A 21,729-nucleotide genomic window follows, 5' to 3' on the forward strand; every position below is an offset into this window, starting at 1 on the left:
TCCTTCTCCCAGCACCTCTCACCTGTGCTTCTCTTAGGACTTCAGATTCTGAAAGCGCAGCCTCACAACACCAGGAAGGTGAGGGCGTGGAGGAGGAAAACCCCCACATCCCCTGGTGGGGGCTCAAACCGGCGCAGCCTCTGGGGAGCACAGTCCAGCAGGTCCTCAAACTTTGGTTAAACACGGAGGGGCCACGTGGCCCGGCCACACCACCGCCAGGTACACACCCGAGAGTAACGACAACCTGTGTCCACACAAAGCTGTGTACACGAATGTCCACAGCAACATCATTTCTAACAGTCAGAAAGTGGAAACCACCCAGGGGACCATCAACTGAAGAAGGGACAAAGTGTGTTCTAGCCACACGGCAGAATATTCAGCCTTCAAAAGGAATGAAATTCTTGACAGATGCTGCAACCTAACCGAACCTTGAAAATATTACACGAAGTGAAAAACCAGACACAAAAGGCCACGTGTTACGGGACTGCCTTTATATGAAAGCCCAGAAGCAGCAAATCCACAGACATAGAAGGCAGATGGCTATCTGCCAGGGGCTGGGGCAGAGAGGACGGGGAGAGACTGCTAATGCGTGAGGGGTTTCTTCTTGGGGTAACGAAACGCTCTCGCATTGGTGGTGAGGGCCGCACGACTGTGACTACAATAAAACCCACCAACTGTACGGCGTAGAAAGGTGAGTTTCACGGTACATGAATCACCTCGGTAAGGCTGTTCTAAAATAAAGGTTTACTATAAACGACTACACGCTAACTCGTGACACCCCTCCTCTGACACCTTGAGGTATCTGCCGCTGGTTCATCTTTACTTCCACATGGCTCGGTTTTCCTTTAACTCAGTAAAAATATTCTCTGAAAAATGAAAGAAAACAACAAAAACAGCACGCACCGAGCTCCCGGGCGCCAGTTACTACACGAGGCTCTTGCTGCAAAGCGTCTGTGTGACGCGCACAGCCAGGGCAGCGCATGGTTACCCGTCTTACAGGGCAGGGAACTCCGTCTGCCCAAAGGAGCAACCCTGCCCAGACCCACCCGCAGGTGCATGGCAGGGGGCGGGGAGCCACGCCGCGCGCTCTGGTCCCACAGGGCCTGACCGCCGTGCCCACCGACTCACAGAGGGCGTGCGCACGCGCCCTCCGCGATGCCACTCTGCGCTCAGCAAGACGCTTCTCTGTGCCAGTGAACAGGTATCGCTGCAGCCCTCAGCAAAGCTCCACTCTGTACCGTGCGCGCTCAGGTGGCTTCTCACGGAAGACCCTCCCTCTGCATCCTTTCCCACCGCGAGCCTGCCTCCCTCCAGCAGACTTCCAGAGTGGGAGAAGCGACCGCAAACGTTGCCAGACAGTGCCGAGTGCCAGGCAATCCCAAAGTGCGGGCCAACGGCTTGTTGAAATCCATTTCTAAGAATGGTTTCATCTACGACGTGCCTGAGAAGCCCTCGGACGCTAACGGCTTCCTGAATCCTCCACTGACTCACCTTCCACAGCCCTCTCTCCAGAGCCCTCAGAGTCAGGGAGGCCGACCGATGCTCCAGAGGCGCTGCCACGTAGGACGAGTCCGGGAGCCGGGGCTCCACCAGCCCGGGGTGGTTGCAGATCCGCTGCAGCCGCATCAGAATGCTCAGGACGTTGACGAAGTGCCCGCTCTTCAAAGCCTCCTGAGTTCTGCTCACGGAAGACAGGAGACGCGGCACTCTGGTGAATGCATGCTGCTGTGAGCCTGCACAACCCCAAACCCTCTCGAACCCGAGCAGGGCCTCCTGCTGCGGACGAGGGGATGCGCATGGCAAGGGCAGCCCGGGCTCACGGTCGGGGCCACAAACCACGGTTCTGTCCACACCGTCTCTGTCCGATAGCCAGCCACGTGCTCACACCATGGCCTCAAAGCCGCCTCTGCCACGGTGCCTCGCTGGGACCCCCAGGTTCTTTTCCCACAAGGAGAGGAACATGTGAGGCAGGTGACCAGGCCAGGCGTGGCGGCCACCTGCCACGCGGGGAGTGTCTGAAATGCGGGGACCCCGTGCAGGCTGTGCGGTGGCATCGGGTCAGACCCATGAGCACACCACACGTGATTCTTCCCAGCTCCGTAAGAGCAGACACACAGCGGGGCGTCATTACCAAGTACAAATGAATTTAAAATCCTACAAAACTTGATTTCCATGACTTTTGTTTTCTCTATAATCTGAACTCAGGGAAACGGCGTGGCAGAAAGAAGCAAAACTGCAAACGAGGGGACTGCGGGGCGGTTCACAGGGCCCCACACTGTGCCGACCGAGTCACAGAGGGACAGCAAGCACGTGGCGCTCGCACTGCCTCCTAACACAGTGCTCCCTGCGCCGCTGGACTGCCCCACGACACCAGCAGGCTGCCCTCCTCCAGGGCCACCGCCGCCCTGAGCCCTGGGTCCTGTGGCTGGGTGAGAAAGACCAGCCAGCCCAGCAGAGCCTCGCTCCCGGGGAAACCTAAACCCAGTATCGTGAGACCGAGCCGGTCGATAGAGGGAGCGGAACGGACGTCACGCTACATATGGGCAGAGACCAGGAGCAGAACCTGAGACAGCCAGTGGTGGAGCAGCCAGAGGGGGACAGGCCAGAAGGGGGCCTGAGAGAACTGGGAACATCAGAGACCGCAGAGCCCTCCGACCCCGGGAAACACCTTGGCCCCCAGCTCCAGAGCCGGGTCCTTCCAGGAGGGAACCTGCGACTGAGCTCACAGGGAGGGTGAAGGGGCGCGTACTCAGACCCCACGCGTACCCGGGCTGCAGAATGACGTCCTCGTACAAGGCTTTCTGCCGATTAGAAAGGCGGCATTTCAAAACATGCTCATATTTCTTTGCCAGCTGCTTTTCCACGTCTCTTTTAGTTCTCCTCAAAATAAATGGCTGCGTGACCTAAAAAGAGACATCTATTGTTCTCTTTCCAGAAATAATGCCGTAACACACTGATAACAAGGCACGCGCATTTCTAGTCGGCTCGCTAGACGCATTTCTAGTCGGCTCGCTAGACGTGAAGGCGGACACACCCTGTGCAGCCGGATCACCACTTTGTGGTAGTAGTCCTGGCTCTCGGGGCTCGGGGCGCGCGGCGGGGAGCTCAGGTACGGTCTGGAGATCCCGGGGATGAGGAAGTGCACCACGGTCCAGAGCTCCAGGAAGGTGTTGTGCAGCGGCGCGTCAATCAGAAGCAGGCGCTGCTGACTGCAGACGGACGAGAGACACCTGTGAAACTCGGGAACACACACAGCTGGGCGCGGGAGCACGGGACGGCAGGGACCTTACGAGCTAACACAAAGGGACGCGTGCCTTGCAGTAACGGACCGAACTGAATGCACTCTGTGGGTCTCTGCGGCCCTACATGCTATGATAAAGGTGAAAGGTGATTCTGTGTGTGTCTGCAATGACCTCAACTTCTTCAAAAGAATCCTTTACGTCAACAAGAACAGAGACACTCAGTGGTGAGAGCGGCACACAGCACCGAGTGGCAGGCCAACCTCTGCAGGGTGAAGACGGCTTCCCAGTGCCTCTCGGTCATGCCCTTTACACGCTGCATCTCGTCGATGACCAGGCACTTCCAGCGCACGCGCGCGAGGGCGGCGTAGCCCCTGAAGAACTGTGTGTAGGACGTGAGGCAGACGTGGAAGCTGTTGGGCGTGGCCCACTCCTGTGGCACAGAGAGAAGAGATCTCAGCACGGCTGTGCTCCCTGTCCTGCCGGCAGTCGCCTCGAAGAGAGCGACTTCCCAGAGCTGTCACCACACGTCAGATATTATCAGTTCCCACCTGTCATAGTTTTACCGGTTTTCTTAAGAACTTGCTATTCTTGCACAGAAAACGGCTGAGTTTATATTTTCATTTTATCCTCTAGGAGTCTAGAGCACTGTTGTTGACAAATTGATAAGTTGCTTTGGAGGCGCCGACAATCTTCATTTGGAAAATAAGGAGATTATCATAGAGGATCGTGAAGATCCTTCTATTTCTACTAGAAAAGGGACAAGCTTTTATCTGAATACGGGAAAAATGTGGTGATAAGAAATGTGCAGCTGAGACCGGGCGCGGTGGCTCACACCTGTAACCCTGCCTAGCACTCTGGGAGGCCGAGGCGGGAGGATTGCTTGAGCTCAGGAGTTCAAGACCAGCCTGAGCAAGAGCAAGACCCCGTTCTCTACTAAAAAATAGGAAAACAATTAGCCGGGCATGGAGGTGGCACTTGGAGTCCCAGCTACTCAGGAGGCTGAGGCAGGAGGATCGCCTGAGGCCAGGAGTTTGAGGCTGCAGTGAGCTGGGCTGATGCCACTGCACTCTAGCTGGGGCAATACAGCGAGACTCTGTCTCAAAAAAAAGAAAAAAAAAGTGAATACCTGTGTTGCAATGGACTGCACTACAAGCTTTCAAAAAACAAATTAAAAAGTAGAAACAGTGCTGTAGCTTGAACATGTCCCCTCCAAAACTCATGGTAGTAGTATCAAGAGGTGGAGACTTCTCTGCTCTCATGAATGGATCAAGGCCTTACACAAGGCTGGAGGGACCTGGCCCAGGCCCTTTTGCCCTGGTGGACCATGCCCACGTCAAAGGTCACACAGCGTTTGACCGTCCCCAGGACACGGCCACAAGGCCCGATCTTGAAAGCGGAAACTAGGCCCTCACCAGACACTGACTCTGCTGGCACCTGGACCACCAGCCTCCAGAACTGAGACATAAATTCTACTGTTACAGATTAGCCAGTCTGTGGTACTTTGTTATGGCAGCACAAATGTAAGAGAGTAAAAAAAATACATCTCAAGGCACTATTTCAGCAAACAGTATAACATGGTAACGTCTAACTGTAAGCCAAAATTTTATATTCAGTGAGAAACTGTGATCAATACACATTTACTTGGTGACCTAGTACTAGAAACTACCCGGTGGACAGGAAAAAAAAGTCGAAATTTCCTCCAGAAACTTACCTGTACATTACAAATATTCCTAAGAAAACATTTTCATGGAAATTATTTTATGAATTTATTAATTCAGAACTCAGGATGCACGTTTTCTCATTCATGCCTGCGAACATCAGGGAAGCCCACAGGTGAAAGGACCGCGGCATCTCCAGGGAAGACCGCGGTTCTGGAAGGAAAGTCCTCACTTCCTGGAGAGTGAAGCTGAGCCCTGCACACACCTGGGCCTGTCTACACGGCCTCCTCGCAGGGAAGGACCAAGCCGATGGGGCATCGTCTATGCTGTCAAGGGTTTCAAGATCTAGGAACAGCCTGAACGTTTGGCATCTCACTAATAAATGATTTATAATAATTACATTGATAAGTATGTCTTCACATTTTTAAATCTGTCTTCTATAAAAATTAAGATGGTTTTCTGTTTAGTTTTATTTTATGTTTTTAAAAAACATACCTGTCTCTTTGCTCTGAGTTCTCTGTGGCTGCCAACATATGAGAGGGTTTTGAGCCCGGGACACCAGCGTTTCAGTTCAAGCTCCCACTTGAGTATGTTACAACTTCTCACCACAACAAGATGAGGGCCCCAATTACCTGCAAAGGAAAAACCACAGAATTTCCCAAAGGGAAAAAGAGAAAATTTTCCACTTTGATCTGTCAAGTCCAGGCACGCAGCACCATGTTTGACCAGAGAAGCTTAATATGCACATGTCAAATGAGCCACTGCACAACTAGAGCAGACACGGGGACACCAGCACAGGCCCCTCTAGTGCCATCAGAGCGCATGGCACCTGTCTCGTGGCTCCCACAGTGACGCCGCAGGGATGCAACGCCTGACCGGGAGGGGGCCCTTCATACATGCATGTTTTTTTTTTTTTTTTTTTTGAGACAGAGTCTCACTGTGTTGCCTGGGCTAGAGTGCCGTGGCGTCAGCCTAGCTCACAGCAACCTCAAACTCCTGGGCTCAAACAATCCTCCTGCCTCAGCCTCCCGAGTAGCTGGGACTACAGGCATGCGCTACCATGTCCGGCTAATTTTTTTCTATATATTTTTAGTTGTCCAGCTAATTTCTTTTTATTTTTAGTAGAGACGGGGTCTCGCTCTTGCCCAGGCTGGTCTCGAACTCCTGAGCTCAAACAATCCGCCCACCTCGGCCTCCCAGAGTGCTAGGATTACAGGCGTGAGCCATCGCGCCCAGCCATACACACAGGTTGAATGAGTCATCACCAAATGAAATTCATGCTGATTGGAACCACAGCGGACCCCTCTATGGACCTGGGGAAGAACCCCTCTCTGCGGTGGACAGCACTCGGGAGTAAGCAGCAAGCACACAGCTGCATGTTCACACCCAGCGCCAGGCCCTGCCGAGGCCTGCCCGCGGGTCAGGTGCCCCTGTGACGCACCCTCAGCCATGCTTTGTTGGCTCAGGGGCTCAGGGGAACCCCGACGCCTGCCCTCCAGTCAGCGCACACCCAAACCACTCCCAGAGAAATAGTTTTAATTTTGTTCTTTGGAAAACTAAGGTTGTTTTAAACTACTACAGTAATACATACGTAACAAACTTCAATTTCTAAGCTATAAATGAAACATAAACCAAGTTAAATGGAAGAAATGGCAGACTTTGAAAAAGTATCAGCAAAACACGTATCTATGGCCATTACTGCTAATTCACAAACCATTCCTGATTCTGGAAGGAAAAAAAAAACCCAATAGAAAAATGAACCAAGAATATGAACAGAAATTTCACAAAGAAAAAATACAAGAGGACAATAAACTCTTTAAAAGACACAACCTCAGGGTAAAGAAACAGAAATCAAACCCAGACAGCATTTTTTCCCCCAGTGAAAACAAGATTAAAAATAAAACAAAGGCAGGCGTGGTGGCACGGGCCTGCAGTCCCTGCTGCTCAGGAGGCCGAGGTGGGAGGATCACTTGAGCGTAGGAGTCTGAGACCAGCCTGGGCAACACTGTAAGATCCTGTCTCTTAAAAAAAAATTTAAAAATTACAACTTAGCACATAACCCCATTCTTTGAAAGGGAAAACAGGTCTATGTATGCCTATCTAAATGTGTCTGGATAAATTTAGGAGAAGGCTGAGCAGGACACACACCACACTGTCCTGTGGTCACCACCTGCGGATGGAAATAGGTAAGTGGGGAAGACTTTTTTCCTTTAAAAAGGAAAAAGAAAACTAGACAAAGTGGTGAGTTATAAACCATTTTTACTTTGTGTGAGTAATCAGCACATCACAGCCAACTCTCAAAGGGAAAGGACTCTTGGGGAAAGCTTTGGTCACAGTGATGAGGGGCCCAAGAAGCCAACCTGGGGCTGGGGACCAAGTGCAACACGAAACACACGTGTGACATGCCCGTGGTCTACCCCAGTGCAGTGGCAGAGCAGGCAGCACCCAGCACGCAGCACCCTCTGCCAGCTCTTCCCTCCCGGGGTGCAGAATCTACTCCCTCCGGGGCCCCAGGCTGCCCTTCTCTCACCAGACGACTCGCTAAGCCGAGTTCCCTCTGGCCCTCGGCACGGTTTGGCGGAACACCGGACAGGGACACCTGTACAGACGCCGACCCCACGCCGGGCAAAGCCACAGCCCTGGCAGGCTCCCTCATTGCCAGCCCAGACCTAGCTAACCGCATCTCCATCCCCTCGCTTTCCCGCCCTGACCCAGCCTTGGCGCTGTTCCTGAACATGCCGCCTGCACCTGCGGCCCCCACACGCTCCGTCCCACCTCCCAGCAATCCCTGCTTCCAGCCCCAGGCTCTGACCCTCCACTGGGTCTTCGGCCCACTTCAAGGCTCGGCGTTCCAGCGTTATGTCTGCGCCGCTGTAGGGTCCTGGGGCAAGGTGCACCCTGGGGCCTAGAAAAGCACCTGATCCAGGGCGGTCACCAGGCAAGGACCCGAGGAACGAGTGACTGATTCCCTCAGTCGTTCCATTCATGAAATAAAATTCCCTGTTTTTTCAAGTATAGGCTACTTTCAATATTTTACTATTATAAAAATAATAATGAACACTTTTTTCACCTAAATAACAAAATAGTGGTTTTTCCATCTTGAAGAAACAATATAAATATATATATATAATTATATATAAAAAAAATCTATTTTAAAGCACTACATTTAAAACTTTTTGATACCTGGTCAAAAACAGAAACAAATTAATGGAAGAAAATTACGAGGTCAGAAGCTGTTCCACTTATACTTAGAAACCGATTATGAGATTAAGCTTTTCAAAATTAAGAGTAAGGAAGCAGCCAGGGGGTATGGCTCACACCTGGAGTCCCACACTTAGGGAGGCCCAGAAGGGAGGATCTCTTGAGGCCACAAGTTCGAGACCAGCAAGAGCAACGTAATGAGACCCCATCTCTACAAAAAATAGAAAAAATTAGCCGGGGTGGTGGCATGCGCCTGTTGTCCCAGCTACTTAGGAGGCTGAGGCAGGAGGATGGCTTGAGCCTGGGAGTTTGAGGCTGCAGTGAGCTGTGATGACACCACTGCACTCTGGCCTGGGTCACAGAGTGTCCCCGTCTCAAAAAATGAAAGAGCAAGGAAGAATGATTTGATAAGAGCGAGTAACAGTTTGGAGGGAAAATGTTTAAAAGAAGCTGCTTCTAAGTCGAGGGGATAATCAGCCAAGTGAAACCCGCCCGCTTCCTGCCTCGGCCCTATCCACTCAGCCCATGCCCCCAGCACTCCACTCCCTTCCATCCGGCCTACAGCTGGAGCACCCAGACTAGCCACCCCCTCCTCAGCTGACCCTCCTGAGCCAAAAGTACCCCCTCCTGACTTTCAAAACTCAAATGTGAAGCAGACAAGGCCGTGCCCACTTTTCTCCACAGCGACAGCAAAGCCCACTCGAAGGCTGTATCTGGAACGCAGGCAGAACCATTGATTCTGAGGTGTTTACTAAGCATTTCCTTTGCAAGAGGAAGAACCGTGAGGCCTGTCCTGTGTCAGAGACACAGTCACGCCCTCTTCTGTAGCCAGGCACACAGCAGGAGGCTGAGCTGGGTGCCTGACCCAAAGGCCGAGAAAGGAAGGGGCATGAACAAGAACCTGACCTCAAAGATCCACCAGGAGGCCGGAAGGCCTGCACAAACTACGGGCCCACCGAAGGGCTGGAGAGGGCACACAGGCGGCAGGGCAGCCCACAATCAGGGCTGCTGGGCCCACGCAGGGCACCACGCCCGCTCCGCAAGGACTCAAGCAGGTCAGAAACACTGGCCAGGGAGGTGCAATCCAGCAGGAGAGGAGAGAAGGGCACGTGTATCACAAGGCGAGGAAGATGCAGGGGCCGGCATGACAAGCCACACCATGGGCGATGCTGACCGAGTGCACGGCTGGCACGAGGCTGAGAGCCCAGTGGCCCTGGCTCACACTGCTCTAGAAGCAGCACGGGCAGCTCTGCCACCTGCTCTGCTGCTCACACGCTGCAGGGTGACACCTGAAGTCACAGAGCTCAGCCACAGCTGGGTGGGTCTCTGCATATTTGATTTTGAAAATAGTGAGTTACTCATCTAATGCTAACTGTGAGCAAGTTTTTTATGTGTTCATGCAGCAAGTATTTCTGAGCCTCACTCTGCTCAGGTCAAAGGACAGGGACAAAGTGGATAAAAAGACCACACACTCCCCTCACGTCAGGTACACTGGCCTAGGGTTAAGTCTTAGCAAACAGATGTTCAAAAAAGGGAACTCTTACCTTCATTACAAGCGAGATGAGCAAAAAAAGCAATGATCTGCACTGTTTTACCAAGCCCAGCTTCATCGGCCAATATGCCATTGAGATTCTTTCGGTAGAGTTTGGCCAGCCAGTCCAGGCCGATCTTCTGATAATCTCTGAGAGCCCCATACAGCAAAGACGGAGCGTTAAACTTCACCTGCAGTGACAGACCAGCCAGAGAATGACTGCTTGTCAACATGACCACCGGAACATTCTCCTAAAACCAACACCACCACAGGCACACGATGAACTGAGTGGAAAGCCATAAAAGTGGCCTACAGAAACAGGAAGAGAAAGATCCAGAATTGCTTTTTCTGACAGCTTCTGCAGCTGGGATAAAGTGCTTCTTTGGAAGCAGGAAGAGCTTTCCTCGTGAGCCATTAAGACACGTGTGTTCACTCACAAAGACCTGTCCCTCACGTGACAGTCTCACCGAGGTCGAGACCCGCGCGCTGCCCTTGGGCAGGATGGCTTCAGCCACAGCAGTGACCTCCGCGACGTCCTTGGTGTTCGGTTTCCCGATATTCATTCTCTCCGCGGCTTTAAACTGATCCATGATGAAAAGTGAGTCGATGAGAATCAAATCCTTCCGACACTCCCTGTCGCCTAGACAGTCGTCCACGTCTACAACAACAACAAAACAAAGGAAATTGGGGGCTGCTGGGGTAGCTTTATGAAAGAAAACATTAAAAGAAAAAAGCGAAAAGTTTATAGAAACCAAATACTTCAAACACAGAATTAAGTAGTAATTTTTTGTTTGTAATCCATTTTATCTACCTAAGCATTGCTATCTGGATAAATGGGCAAGAATTTTCATGAAACTATAAAACTTAGGACCATTCTGGAAAGCTCTCAGAGTATAATTTGCCCCAAATAACCTGGTATCTGGAAAACATCTCTACAGAGATTAGGAGCTAGTATCATGGATGGATTTATGAGTATCTCAGGGTTTAGTGATCTCCCCTCCACCACCAAGAAAAGAAAAATCAGAAATGTTTCCTAAATGTGGGAAACAAGGAAGAGGCCACCTCTCCTGCCTCTGGGTCCCACTGCCAGCAAGACGTCCTGGAAGGCCCTGGGCTCCCCAAGGAGGCCCACGGGACCTTCCATCACGGGAACGAGAACGGGCAGGTAGACTCTCTCTGGTGTATTCTGTGTACCTGTGTGGACTGTCTAATAACAAGTAAAATAAACTACTCAGAACTGGTATGTTAGACAAACTTAGCACAGCCTGAAAAAATAGGATAATATCTAGGTCCATAAAACAATGACTTTTATAAATGCAGAGAAAAATACTTCCACATCCTTCACAACTTGATCAAGTGTTCCAATAACTGTACCAAGTTAATACATAAAAAGCATAGGATTTAATAAAATTCTATTCAATATAAAATTACATGTTACATACATTTCCAATTTTTTTCTTTCACCAAACTAAAAGACATTTTTTAAAACTTATGTTAAGCTTTCACCTGCATTTTGGCTTTTGTTTTTCAGTCTGGAGTCTTTAAAAACGCTACCAACGTACCTTCTTCTTCGCTTGTCTCCTCGCTGTCAGGCTTTGGCTGCGGCCACTGGAAACCCGGCAGGAAGGCGCCTTCGTACAGCTTCACCAGGTCCACCAGGGGCAGCTCGGCTGGGGGGCGGCAGGCAGAAAGGCCGTTACGCCCTGACAACAGTGTCCACTAACTGGGAAGAAACGGCTGCCAGGAGAGCCCACAGCAAGGGTACAAAGGGGATTCTTCCCACGTACATTCCTTTTCCTGGCTTTAGATCACTCCTTAGAAAAAGAATTTATTTTCTAAAAGCATATTTATTTTTTTAAAAAACTTAAAAATTTTGTCCATTGCTGATGCTTTGTAAAAAAAAAAATTTTAGGCTTTGTAACATGAGGATCTCTAAACTGAAAAAACTTAATTTTATTCATAAAAAAACGAAATTCTGAAATCATCTAATAAGTGAATAGTAACACTACAGACTAAGCAATAAAAATATCAAAATTAATACCACTGATAGAAAATAACCAATGGATATGATACCAAAAACGCAGAAAAAACGTTCAGAAAGTATGATAAAAGACTGGTAAGCTTTTTGCATAAAACACTGACCCTAACTGCTTTAAAAAAACACCACGTTATCAAATGGGAAGAGGGTACGAAGCTGTTTCACGAAAACCACAGCAGGAAGGGCCAAGACAGCTTTAACTGAGCATCTCTAGAAATCAGACGTCTTCTGCCAGATTGGCAACCATCTTAAAATCATAATATTAGAAAAACAGAATGAATCGGACACTCTCGAACACTGCTGATAATGGTGCATAAACTGGCTTAACTTTTCTGCAAAAATTTTTTCTATGGAAAGCGGAAAAGCTTTGGAGCTATGGCCTTGCCTCATTATCCTCCACATGATGCGTCTCCCCAGGGACACAAAAAACTGGACCCAGAGTCGTGTTCAAAGACTTCCACACGTGTCGGCTGCAACAGGGGAAAACGTGTGCACTGGGCTGTGTGCTTGTCATGCGTGAACTTGCCGTACGTGCCCTGTGGGTCAGCAAAGACTGCAGACCCAAAATAACAAACGCCACACGTCCTGGCACAGCCACGGCAGGGGTGCTGTCCATTTCAGACAAGCAAGAATCCCTGCAAGCCCATGTGCTCACGATTTAAAATACTCGCCACACTGGACTGATGGACAGATGTGCGATAAAGGAAAGTAAAATTAGGATGTGCAGGTGACCGGGCTGCAACATCTGCCACCCCACTGGTGGCTGGGGTGAATTCGCTGATCTGGCTGGCCAGGCCGGCGTCCCCTTCCTCCCTCACCGCTCCATGTGTGTCCCTCGTGTCCCTCCCGAAGCTGCGTGCTAGGTCACAGCAGACAACCTTCCCCGAGGGAGGAGGACCGTGGTATACAAGTAGCTGCGCCCCCCTGCTAGAACCTCTAAACAAGCTCTCGAAACAAGTAAAACTAAATGTTAACTGCAGAATCTAGGTGGTGGGCACACGGTGTTAATATAAGGCTCTTCCAACCTTCCTGTATGTCTGAACGTTTCCATAAAAAACGTATATATAGGCCGGGCGCGGTGGCTCACACCTGTAATCCTAGCTCTCTGGGAGGCCGAGGCGGGCGGATTGTTTGAGCTCAGGAGTTCGAGACCAGCCTGAGCAAGAGCGAGACCCCGTCTCTACTAAAAATAGAAAGAAATTAATTGGACAACTAAAAATATATAGAAAAAATTAGCCAGGCATGGTGGCCCATGCCTGTAGTCCCAGCTACTCGGGAGGCTGAGGGAGGAGGATCGCTTGAGCCCAGGAGTTTGAGGTTGCTGTGAGCTAGGATGACGCCACGGCACTCTAGCCTGGGCAACACAGTGAGACTCTGTCTCAAAAAAAAAAAAAAAGTATATATACATCATATAATGGCTATATAAATATGAAAAAACAGGAGAAACAACTGAAAAACTGTTACAATAATAAGATAAGTCTGTAAGGTATCTTAGAACAAACCTAATGCACAAAAATCAACAGCCTCCACACATATAAATTAGTTGGAAGAAAGACTCTCATTTTGACAGAAAAGTGAATACAGTCGTCCCTCAGTAACTGTGGGGGTTGGTTCCAGGACCCCCCTAGATACCAAAACCCACGGATGCTCAAGTCCCTGACAAAGTGGCACCGTATTTGCACACAACCTGCGCAGGCCCTCCTGCGTGCGTTCGGTCAGTCTGGACCACTTACCACACCTGATGTGATGCAAATGCTACGTAAACAGTTGTTATACTGTGTTTTTTATTGTTGAATTGTTATTTTTAATTCGGTTTTTTTCTTCTGAGTATTTTCCATCCTTGGTTGGTTGAATCTGCGGATTGCGAACCACAGATGTGGAGGACTGCCTGTACTTAGAATTAAACTTTCAAAAGTGTGGGTCTCCACGCAGAAAGCACTGACGGGTTCCTGAGGACCACGAAGGAAGCCTGACCCCGTGAGAGGCATCCCTGCTCAAGGATTCAGCTGCACGCCACACCACCACGGGGATGTCCCCGAGCCCACCTCCTGGAGTGCACCCCAGCCCCTCCCACACTGAGCAGGGCTGAACCACGGACTTCTCAGGCTCAACGACGAAGGACACTGCAGTGTCCGCCCTGCCCCTCATGGCCTGAGGACACTCGACGTCCAGCGAGAACCTGCCAGCTGGCGGGACAGACCGCGTGAAATGGGCTCCTGCAGCCTGCCCACGCCAAGCCTCAACGACTGCATCTTCATGAGAACTGAGCCACCAACTCCCAGCTGGGGTGTCCCAAATTCCTGACTGGCACAAAGTGCTAATGCATGAAATTAACGTGATTCTAACAAGTCGAGAATACCCACCATAATCAGATAGCCACCACAAAAAGAACAAAGAAGTGTAACTAAAAAGCTAACAGAGAAGATAAAATTTTTAAATACTTGATCAATGCTTAAAGTAAGCATAAAGGAATGAATAAAGAACAGATAAGATAAACACAAAACTCACTGAAAAACTGTAATAGATGTAAGCCCAACTAGAACAGACTTTACCACAAACGTTATTAAACACTCCAGTTTAAAGACACAGAGATAATTAGAATAAACTGAGTGGGGGAAAGACCAACTATATGCTGTTTACAAGAGACACTTTAAAATAAAAACATACATGAGAACTTATTGGAAACTCTCTAAAGGAAACTCTTTCTAACATCAGGCCTAAAAGATCTGTCACAATGAAGTTCCAATAAATTGCCAAAAATCACAAGGTACACAAGCAAACGACGTACCATCGGCAGAAACCAGGCAGAAACAAACGACAGCAAAATTAGACCTGCAAAATCTTCACACGCGGAATTACCAGGCACAGATTATAAAACACTGTATTCAGAGACGACTGAATATGTCAACGAAGAGCAAGAGATAACTTTGAAGGTCCATGTAGATTTTTTTCCTTTTCCATCATTCTTGCTCTCATTTTACATGCACATTTTTTTTATCCATAAAGAATGTCTAGAAACACATTGTGGTAAGTGAAATTTAAAACTCACTGAATGGGTTAAGAACAGATTAGGAACAGCTTAAAAGAGAATTCATAAAATAGAAATCAGATCTGATAAAATTATCTAGAATGCGGTAAGAAATGATAAAGTGATAGGATAACAATTCTAAATCTAAATATGCATCTAAAAACAGTCTCAAAATACAGAAAATAAAAATTAACAGCAATATGAGGAGAATAGGTGCTCACTGTCACGAAGGGAAATCTCCCCACAGCTCTCCTAGTAACGGGTAGAGCACGAGGACGAGAACTATCAGTGAGGGTCAGAGGCTGGACGATGCCGTCGGCAAGTTCTACCCCGTGGACACAGAGAGGAAGCTGCACCGTGAACTGCTGTTTAAAGCATTCATAGAACAGCTAGGAACTGGTCCATTCAAAAACTGCCTCAACAAAATTCAAGTAAGAATCATATAAATCCACTCTCATCAATATGCAATTAATGTAGAATAATAAAAAATATATATCCAAAACCTTGTATTGTTTTAAAATTAAGAAACATACTTCTACATAACTCAAGGGTCAATAAAAAAAATTATAGGGGAGGCCAGGCCCAGTGGCTCTTGCCTGTAATCCCAGCACTTTGGGAGGCCGAGGAGGGAGGATTGCTTGAACCCAGGAGTTTGAGACCAGCCTGGCAATATAGTGAGACCCTGTCTCTACAAAAAATTTAAAAATTAGCCAGGCGTGGGGACAAGCGCCTGTAGTCCCAGCTACGTGAGAGGCCAAGGTAGGAGAATCGCTTGAGCCCAGGAATTCAAGGCTGCAGTGAGCTGTGATGATACCACTATGTTCCAGCCTAGGCAACAGAGCCAGACTCTGTCTTCAAAACAAACAAAAACACCCCAAAAAAACCCCATAACTATACATCATGCTCAATGGCGAAACATTAAAAGCATCACCATAATCACCCTAATAGTGATGATTAGGTCCAACTCATTAAAAAGCTGCAAGACCCAAACCAAGGACTCCGACAAAAACAGGACAACAGGATGCAGTAAAAACACTGGTTAAGACCAGTAATAGCCAAGACGGCATCAGACGGACTCTGCCCACTCTTGCAGCTCTCCATACCCTGCTTGTAAAGCATCAGCTACCAAAAGACACTCTCACCAGCACTGTGACACTTTACAATCACCATGACAACCCCTGTAAATTACCTGGCTTGTATGAAGAGAGGAAACACCCATTCTTGGAACTCTCTGCCCCTTTCCCAGAATTCATGAATAATCCACCCCTTGTTCAGCTTATAATCAAGAGACATTCACAAATAGAGTTTGCAAGCAACGTGCAGGGGCTACTCTGTCCATGGGGTAGCCCGCTAGCTGTCTGCTTAATAAATGTTGCTTTCATTTCCAACTAACAGCTTGCACTTGAATTTTTTCCTACACGAAGCCAAGAACCCTCTTGGCCTTCAGGCTGGACCCCGCTTTGGGGTCCACTTTCTGGTGTCAACAGCAGTAGCCAAGAGTGCTCAGTACCTGTCAGGCCAAGTCTCCCTTGTGCTGTATCCTCAGAACGACATGTGAAGTGGGAACTACCATCCCATTGTCCAACTGAGGAAAATGTCACAGAGAACTTAGATGATCCGACCAAGGTCATGGGGTCAGTGGGCAGCAAACGCGAGACAGGAACCAAGCAGCTGTGCCTCCTCCACCACCACAAGATACCGCCTTCCTGACAAAAGTGCTGCCAGCAGGAACGCACCAGCTGTCCACCACTGGCACCGACTTGACAGTTGATCCAAGTCCGACCCATCACAAAACAGCAAGGACAAGTAAGAAAAGGAACACGGATTATAAAGAAGAACCTGTCATTCTTCAGAGAGAAGTGATTGTATACAAAGAATTAATGAGAGTTCAGCAAAGTTGCTGGTTATAAAATAAACAAAATCAACTGAATTTCTGCATATCTAAAAAATTTAAAATATAATTTTTTTGTTTTTTTTTTGAGACAGAGTCTCACTGTGTTGCTGGGGCTAGAGTGCCGTGGCGTCAGCCTAGCTCACAGCAACCTCAAACTCCTGGGCTCAAGCAATCCTCCTGCCTCAGCCTCCCGAGTAGCTGGGACTACAGGCATGTGCCGCCATGCCCGGCCAATTTTTTTTATATATTTTTAGTTGTCCAATTAATTTCTTTCTATTTTTAGTAGAGACAGGGTCTCGCTCTTGCTCAGGCTGGTCTCGAACTCCTGAGCTCAAACGATCCGCCCGCCTCGTCCTCCCAGAGTGCTAGGATTACAAGCGTGAGCCACCGTGCCGGGCCTAAAGTATAATTTTAAAATATACCATTTAGTACTTCAAGAAGTATACAGCACCTAGAAATAAATCTAACAAAAGACAGATAATTATAAAATTTTATTGAAAGCTATTTAAGAAAACCTAAGTAAACTGAGAACTGTATTTTGATAACAGATTGGAAAGGCTCAACTCCATAAAGACGGCAATTCTCACCAACACCCATTAATACAATTAAATTTGAATCAAACTTCCCCACAGGTTTTTCTGTGAAACTCGATGAACTGATTCTATAATGTATCTGAAATAGTCCCCAAATCATCAAGACTCTCCTAAAACACAGCAAGGTAGAGGAACTTACCTACCCAGACATCAAGAACTATTATAAAGCTACAGTAATTAAGATAGTGTAGGATTAGCACAGCAATGGGTACAAACTGGCCAATACAGAAATAAAGATCCCAGAAAGAGACACACATAAAGGAGACTGAATGTATGTTTAAGCTGGTACTGCAGTCAGCGGGGAGAAGATGGGCTTTTCAAATGGTGCCAGGACAGTTAGTTACGCATTTGAAAAAAATGAAAAAAGGAAATCGTGCCCTTATTTCACATCAGACAGAAGCAACTGTTTCTTGGAGACAGGGTCTCACTCACTATGTTGCCCAGGCTGGTCTCAAACTCCAGGCCTCAAGTGATCCTCCCACCTCAACCTCCAGAGTGGCTGGGACTACAGGCATGTGCCACCGAGCCGGGCTGAAAAGCAATTCTTGATGGACTAAAGACACGATACAGGATTAAAGACAACAATCTTTAGACGATGGTGCAGGAGGACACTCCCGTGAATAAGACTGACAGATGCAACTACAGGAAGTCCTCACTTGACGTCCTCAGTAGGTTCTTGGAACCCGCAACTGTAAGCAAAGCCACGTACAGCTGATCCTCAAACAACATGAGTTGAACCTTGAGGGTCCACTTAATCCAGATGTTCTTCTGTCTCTGCCTCCCTGAGACAGCAAGACTCACCCCTCCTCCTCCTCAACGGGAAGACGATGAGGATGAAGACCTGTACGATGATCCACTTCGACTCCATGAACAGTAAATATATTTTCTCTTATGACTTTTTTTTTTTGAGACAGGGTCTCCTCTGTCACCCAGGCTGGAGTGCAGTGGCATCATCACAGCTCACTGCAACCGCAAACTGCTGGGCTCAGGCGACCCTCCCGCCTCAGCCTCCCGAGTGCTGGGATCACAGGCGTGAGCCACTGCGCCCGGCCTCTTATGACTTTGGTTTTTTTGCTTGTTTTGTTTTTTGCAAATTTAACCTGATAATTTATTTGTGAAAATAAGATAGTTTTAATAAGAAAAAGTTGAATACTTTCCTTGTAAACACAAAGAAACTGAATAGGAATTTTATAGGTAGCAGATCAGAAAATCCAACACTTAACTCTTATAATTCTTTTCAATTAAACAGACAAATCAAGTTGAAGACAAATGTTTTTCAGCCTGAATATATATCAGCCTATATATCCTGTTGTCCCAATTGGCCTTTGATTAAAAAAACAAGAAACTTTTTATAAGAGCTACCACATCTAGAAGTGATAAAAATAAATTAGTTGCCCCCCCGCAAAGCTACGTAATATCTCATACAAAGTAACCAGAGTTCTTACAAAAGTAATGCAGTTTTGGACGATGATATTACACTGCATTTGTGAGGAAGCACTAGGCAAGAGAATGTATGTATCAAGTAGGCATTTTCAGTCTACGCGGACCCTAAGGTTGTCATTTAATCCTTAGCAATATATAACAGCGGGTATGCGTTTCGGTGCTGGAGTCATGGGTTGTGGAGAAGCAGCAGCAGCGCATTACAGTAGCGGGGTCTGTGTCTCACAACCACAGCACTGAACAAAAATCTTCTGTGAACTCTGTGATCTGTTCTGCTGGTGGCTGCCTGTGGCAGATCCTTGATTTGACTGTTCCGCATTCGTGCCTTCTCCATCAGTGTCTCTAACGTTTCTTCATCTTCCTCCTCATCCTGTAGGCCCTTGGAAATTAATCGTCCAGCTAGTTTAATAAGCAGTCCCTACTGCAGTGAAGCTTCCTTTGCATTTCAAATTGTCGCTTTGTTCCCTGGTTCACCAGGTGAGAGGCTGCTGTCCTCCTCTCCCGGGCTCCAGCAGCAGCTCGTCTCTCCGCTAAGGCCCCTGGAGTCCTGGCTTCCGTGGTTTCCCAATCACTGCACGCACCTCCGTCATCACCTCTCATGCTATGGTTCATCTATCTCATCCAACTGCAGTCCTCGTCTGCTGGACAACACGTCACCAGGACGTTTACTTCATCCACTTCTGGGATTTTTCACTCATGGACACTCTCAGGGCTATTCGGCCGACACTACCACGGAGGTCGTGGAGGTCTTGCCTACCACGGAGGAGGACGTGGAGGTCTTGCCCACCACGGAAGAGGTCGTGGAGGTCTTGCCCACCACGGAGGTCTTGCCCACCACGGAAGAGGTCGTGGAGGTCTTGCCCACCACAAAGGAGGTCGTGGAGGTCTTGCCCACCACGGAGGAGGTCGTGGAGGTCTTGCCCACCACAAAGGAGGTCGTGGAGGTCTTGCCCACCACAGAGGAGGTCGTGGAGGTCTTGCCTACCACGGAGGAGGTCGTGGAGGTCTTGTTCTTCAGGATCCCCTTGATGGGCCAGTGCGAGGCTGTTGAGGTCACCATTGCCGGAAACTCTGGCTGTCAGCTCAGGTCACTACTTGGCATGGGATCCTCGAAGAGAAGGGACAGGTGCTCACAGACACCAGCCAGGCAGCCGCGGAGCCCACCTGGGGCCAAAGCAGCCACACCTGCTATCTCAGAAACAGCTACCGGCATCATTCTCACGACACAATGACCCTGGATGCCAGAGCCCAATGCAGCACAGGTGGTGGCCCTTTGAGGACCCTTGCTGCAGGCACTTTATCCAAGACTCGTGGAGAGACACCAGCCTGGTTCTTATGACTTTCTTAATAACATTTTGTTTTCTCTAGCTTACTTTATTGCAAGAATACAGTATATAATACATACAATAAAAACATACAAAACATGTATTAATTGACTGTTTATGTTATCAGCAAGGCTTCCACTCAACAGTAGACTATTGGTAATCAGTTTTGGAGGAGTCAAAGTTATATATGGGTTTGCAACTGTACAGGGAGTGGAGGGGGCGGCACCCCAACCCCTGCATTGTTCAAGGGTCAACCGTATAACTAACTTCTTTCTCATCAACATTACAATGAAAAGACATTGAAGGAAACAATGTTACTCTAGTGCCTGCTGATTGTTTTGCCCATGACACTGAGGACTCACTATACACTGAAAGTAAGAACACCTCTCATTACAAGGTACCACAAAGAGAAAGGAAAGACCCATCACCAAGTGGGACAAGGTCACTGCAACATGTAAGCGACAAAGAATCACATCCAGAGCATATAAAAAACACCCACAAGTTGGTAAGGAAAAGAAAACCCAATATCAAACGAGCAAAAGACAAAGGAAGAAACACAAAAAGATGCTCCACCTCGTTAATTATCAGAGAAAATCAACTTAAAACCACAAGGACATACCACCTGTCACCAGTCTGGCAAAAACTTCCAAGGAAACAGAAGGAAGTGTTCCTGAGACGTGGAGCTCAGCACACCCACCCTAAAAGAGCTGACAATGTTTGGTGAAGTCCGACATACCCCCAGCCCTGCTCTCCTACTCCTCAGCAAACACAGAGTCCCTCGTGCACCCGGCCTGGGGCATAGCTCATGGCAGCACGGCCCTAAGGGCAAGTACAGGGAACAAGCCCACTACCCGATGACGGCACAAAAGTAACTGGTGACATCTTTACATAGGGACTACTGTGTGGCAGAGAAAATTAACACAAACACAACACCACACAACAATGGGACGGGAACTCAGAACATAACGGCCAAGTGGAACGGGTGAGCCGTAAACCTGCAGTTTGACTCCGTCCATATGGAGCTCTGACACCAGGGAGATGTGCGCAGGCAGCAGGGAGAGAGGGGGGTGGGCAACACGCGATCCAGGCAGCCGTCACCTCCCGGGTAGAGGATATCGGCAGCAGGAGGGACGTGGGGACTGCGGTTCTCCACCTGGGCAGTGCTACTGGCCACACCAGTGCCTGACAGGTTGTTATTTATGTCTGACATATCATTTTAAAATTTTTTTACATCTACTTCATGCTTAGCAAAAGCAGTTTTTAGTAAGATGCTGACAGCCTACCTTCTTTGGCTAAATTAGAGAGCTCTGCCTGGTGGTCCACGGCCCCTTCGCTGGCTTCCTCCTCCTCGATGGTCTCCTCTTCGTCCTCCACTGAAACGGGTACCACAGACATCAGCGAGGGAAGCAACCGGCCTCCGTCCAGTGACTACGCACGGCACAGCTTCGCAGCTGTGAGTTACCTGAAGACACTAAAACTGAGTCTTTAACTATCTCAGGTTACATCTGGAAATGACAGTTTAATTAAATGAGCAGGAAACTGAGACCACATTTCCCCTTCCATTCGGGCTCTGGGTTACGGCCCTGGCTTTTCGATACACAACAGACCCACACACAGAGCCATGTTACTCTCCACCCGCCCGTGAGCCCCACCACAGAAAACCTACCAGCGTGCTGCTCAGGACCACCGTGGACTCACCCCGCCCGACCCACACGCACCCCGGCTCTCCTGCCCTCCACGACCACAGCCCACCACCAGCGCCCTCTCCTCAGACCTCCA

At 48.7% G+C, this 21,729-nt stretch overlaps 1 protein-coding gene across 1 annotated transcript in view; it reads right to left on the minus strand.

The window, feature by feature from the left end:
• EP400 (E1A binding protein p400) overlaps nt 1–21,729 on the minus strand; it is a 106,181-nt gene that overhangs the window by 51,019 nt on the left and 33,433 nt on the right. Inside the window, exons 12-20 of the mRNA XM_012657268.1 lie at nt 21,234–21,323; nt 11,195–11,302; nt 10,100–10,290; nt 9,646–9,823; nt 5,396–5,532; nt 3,503–3,672; nt 3,035–3,209; nt 2,767–2,903; nt 1,492–1,678 (exon numbers count right to left, since the gene is read on the minus strand). Of these exons, the coding sequence (XP_012512722.1) occupies nt 1,492–1,678; nt 2,767–2,903; nt 3,035–3,209; nt 3,503–3,672; nt 5,396–5,532; nt 9,646–9,823; nt 10,100–10,290; nt 11,195–11,302; nt 21,234–21,323 (1,373 nt within the window). The remainder of the gene's footprint in view (nt 1–1,491; nt 1,679–2,766; nt 2,904–3,034; nt 3,210–3,502; nt 3,673–5,395; nt 5,533–9,645; nt 9,824–10,099; nt 10,291–11,194; nt 11,303–21,233; nt 21,324–21,729) is intronic.

The sequence above is a fragment of the Propithecus coquereli genome, unplaced genomic scaffold, assembly GCF_000956105.1.
Source record: "Propithecus coquereli isolate 6110/MARCELLA unplaced genomic scaffold, Pcoq_1.0 Scaffold535, whole genome shotgun sequence".
Classification (NCBI taxonomy): Eukaryota; Metazoa; Chordata; class Mammalia; order Primates; family Indriidae; genus Propithecus; species Propithecus coquereli.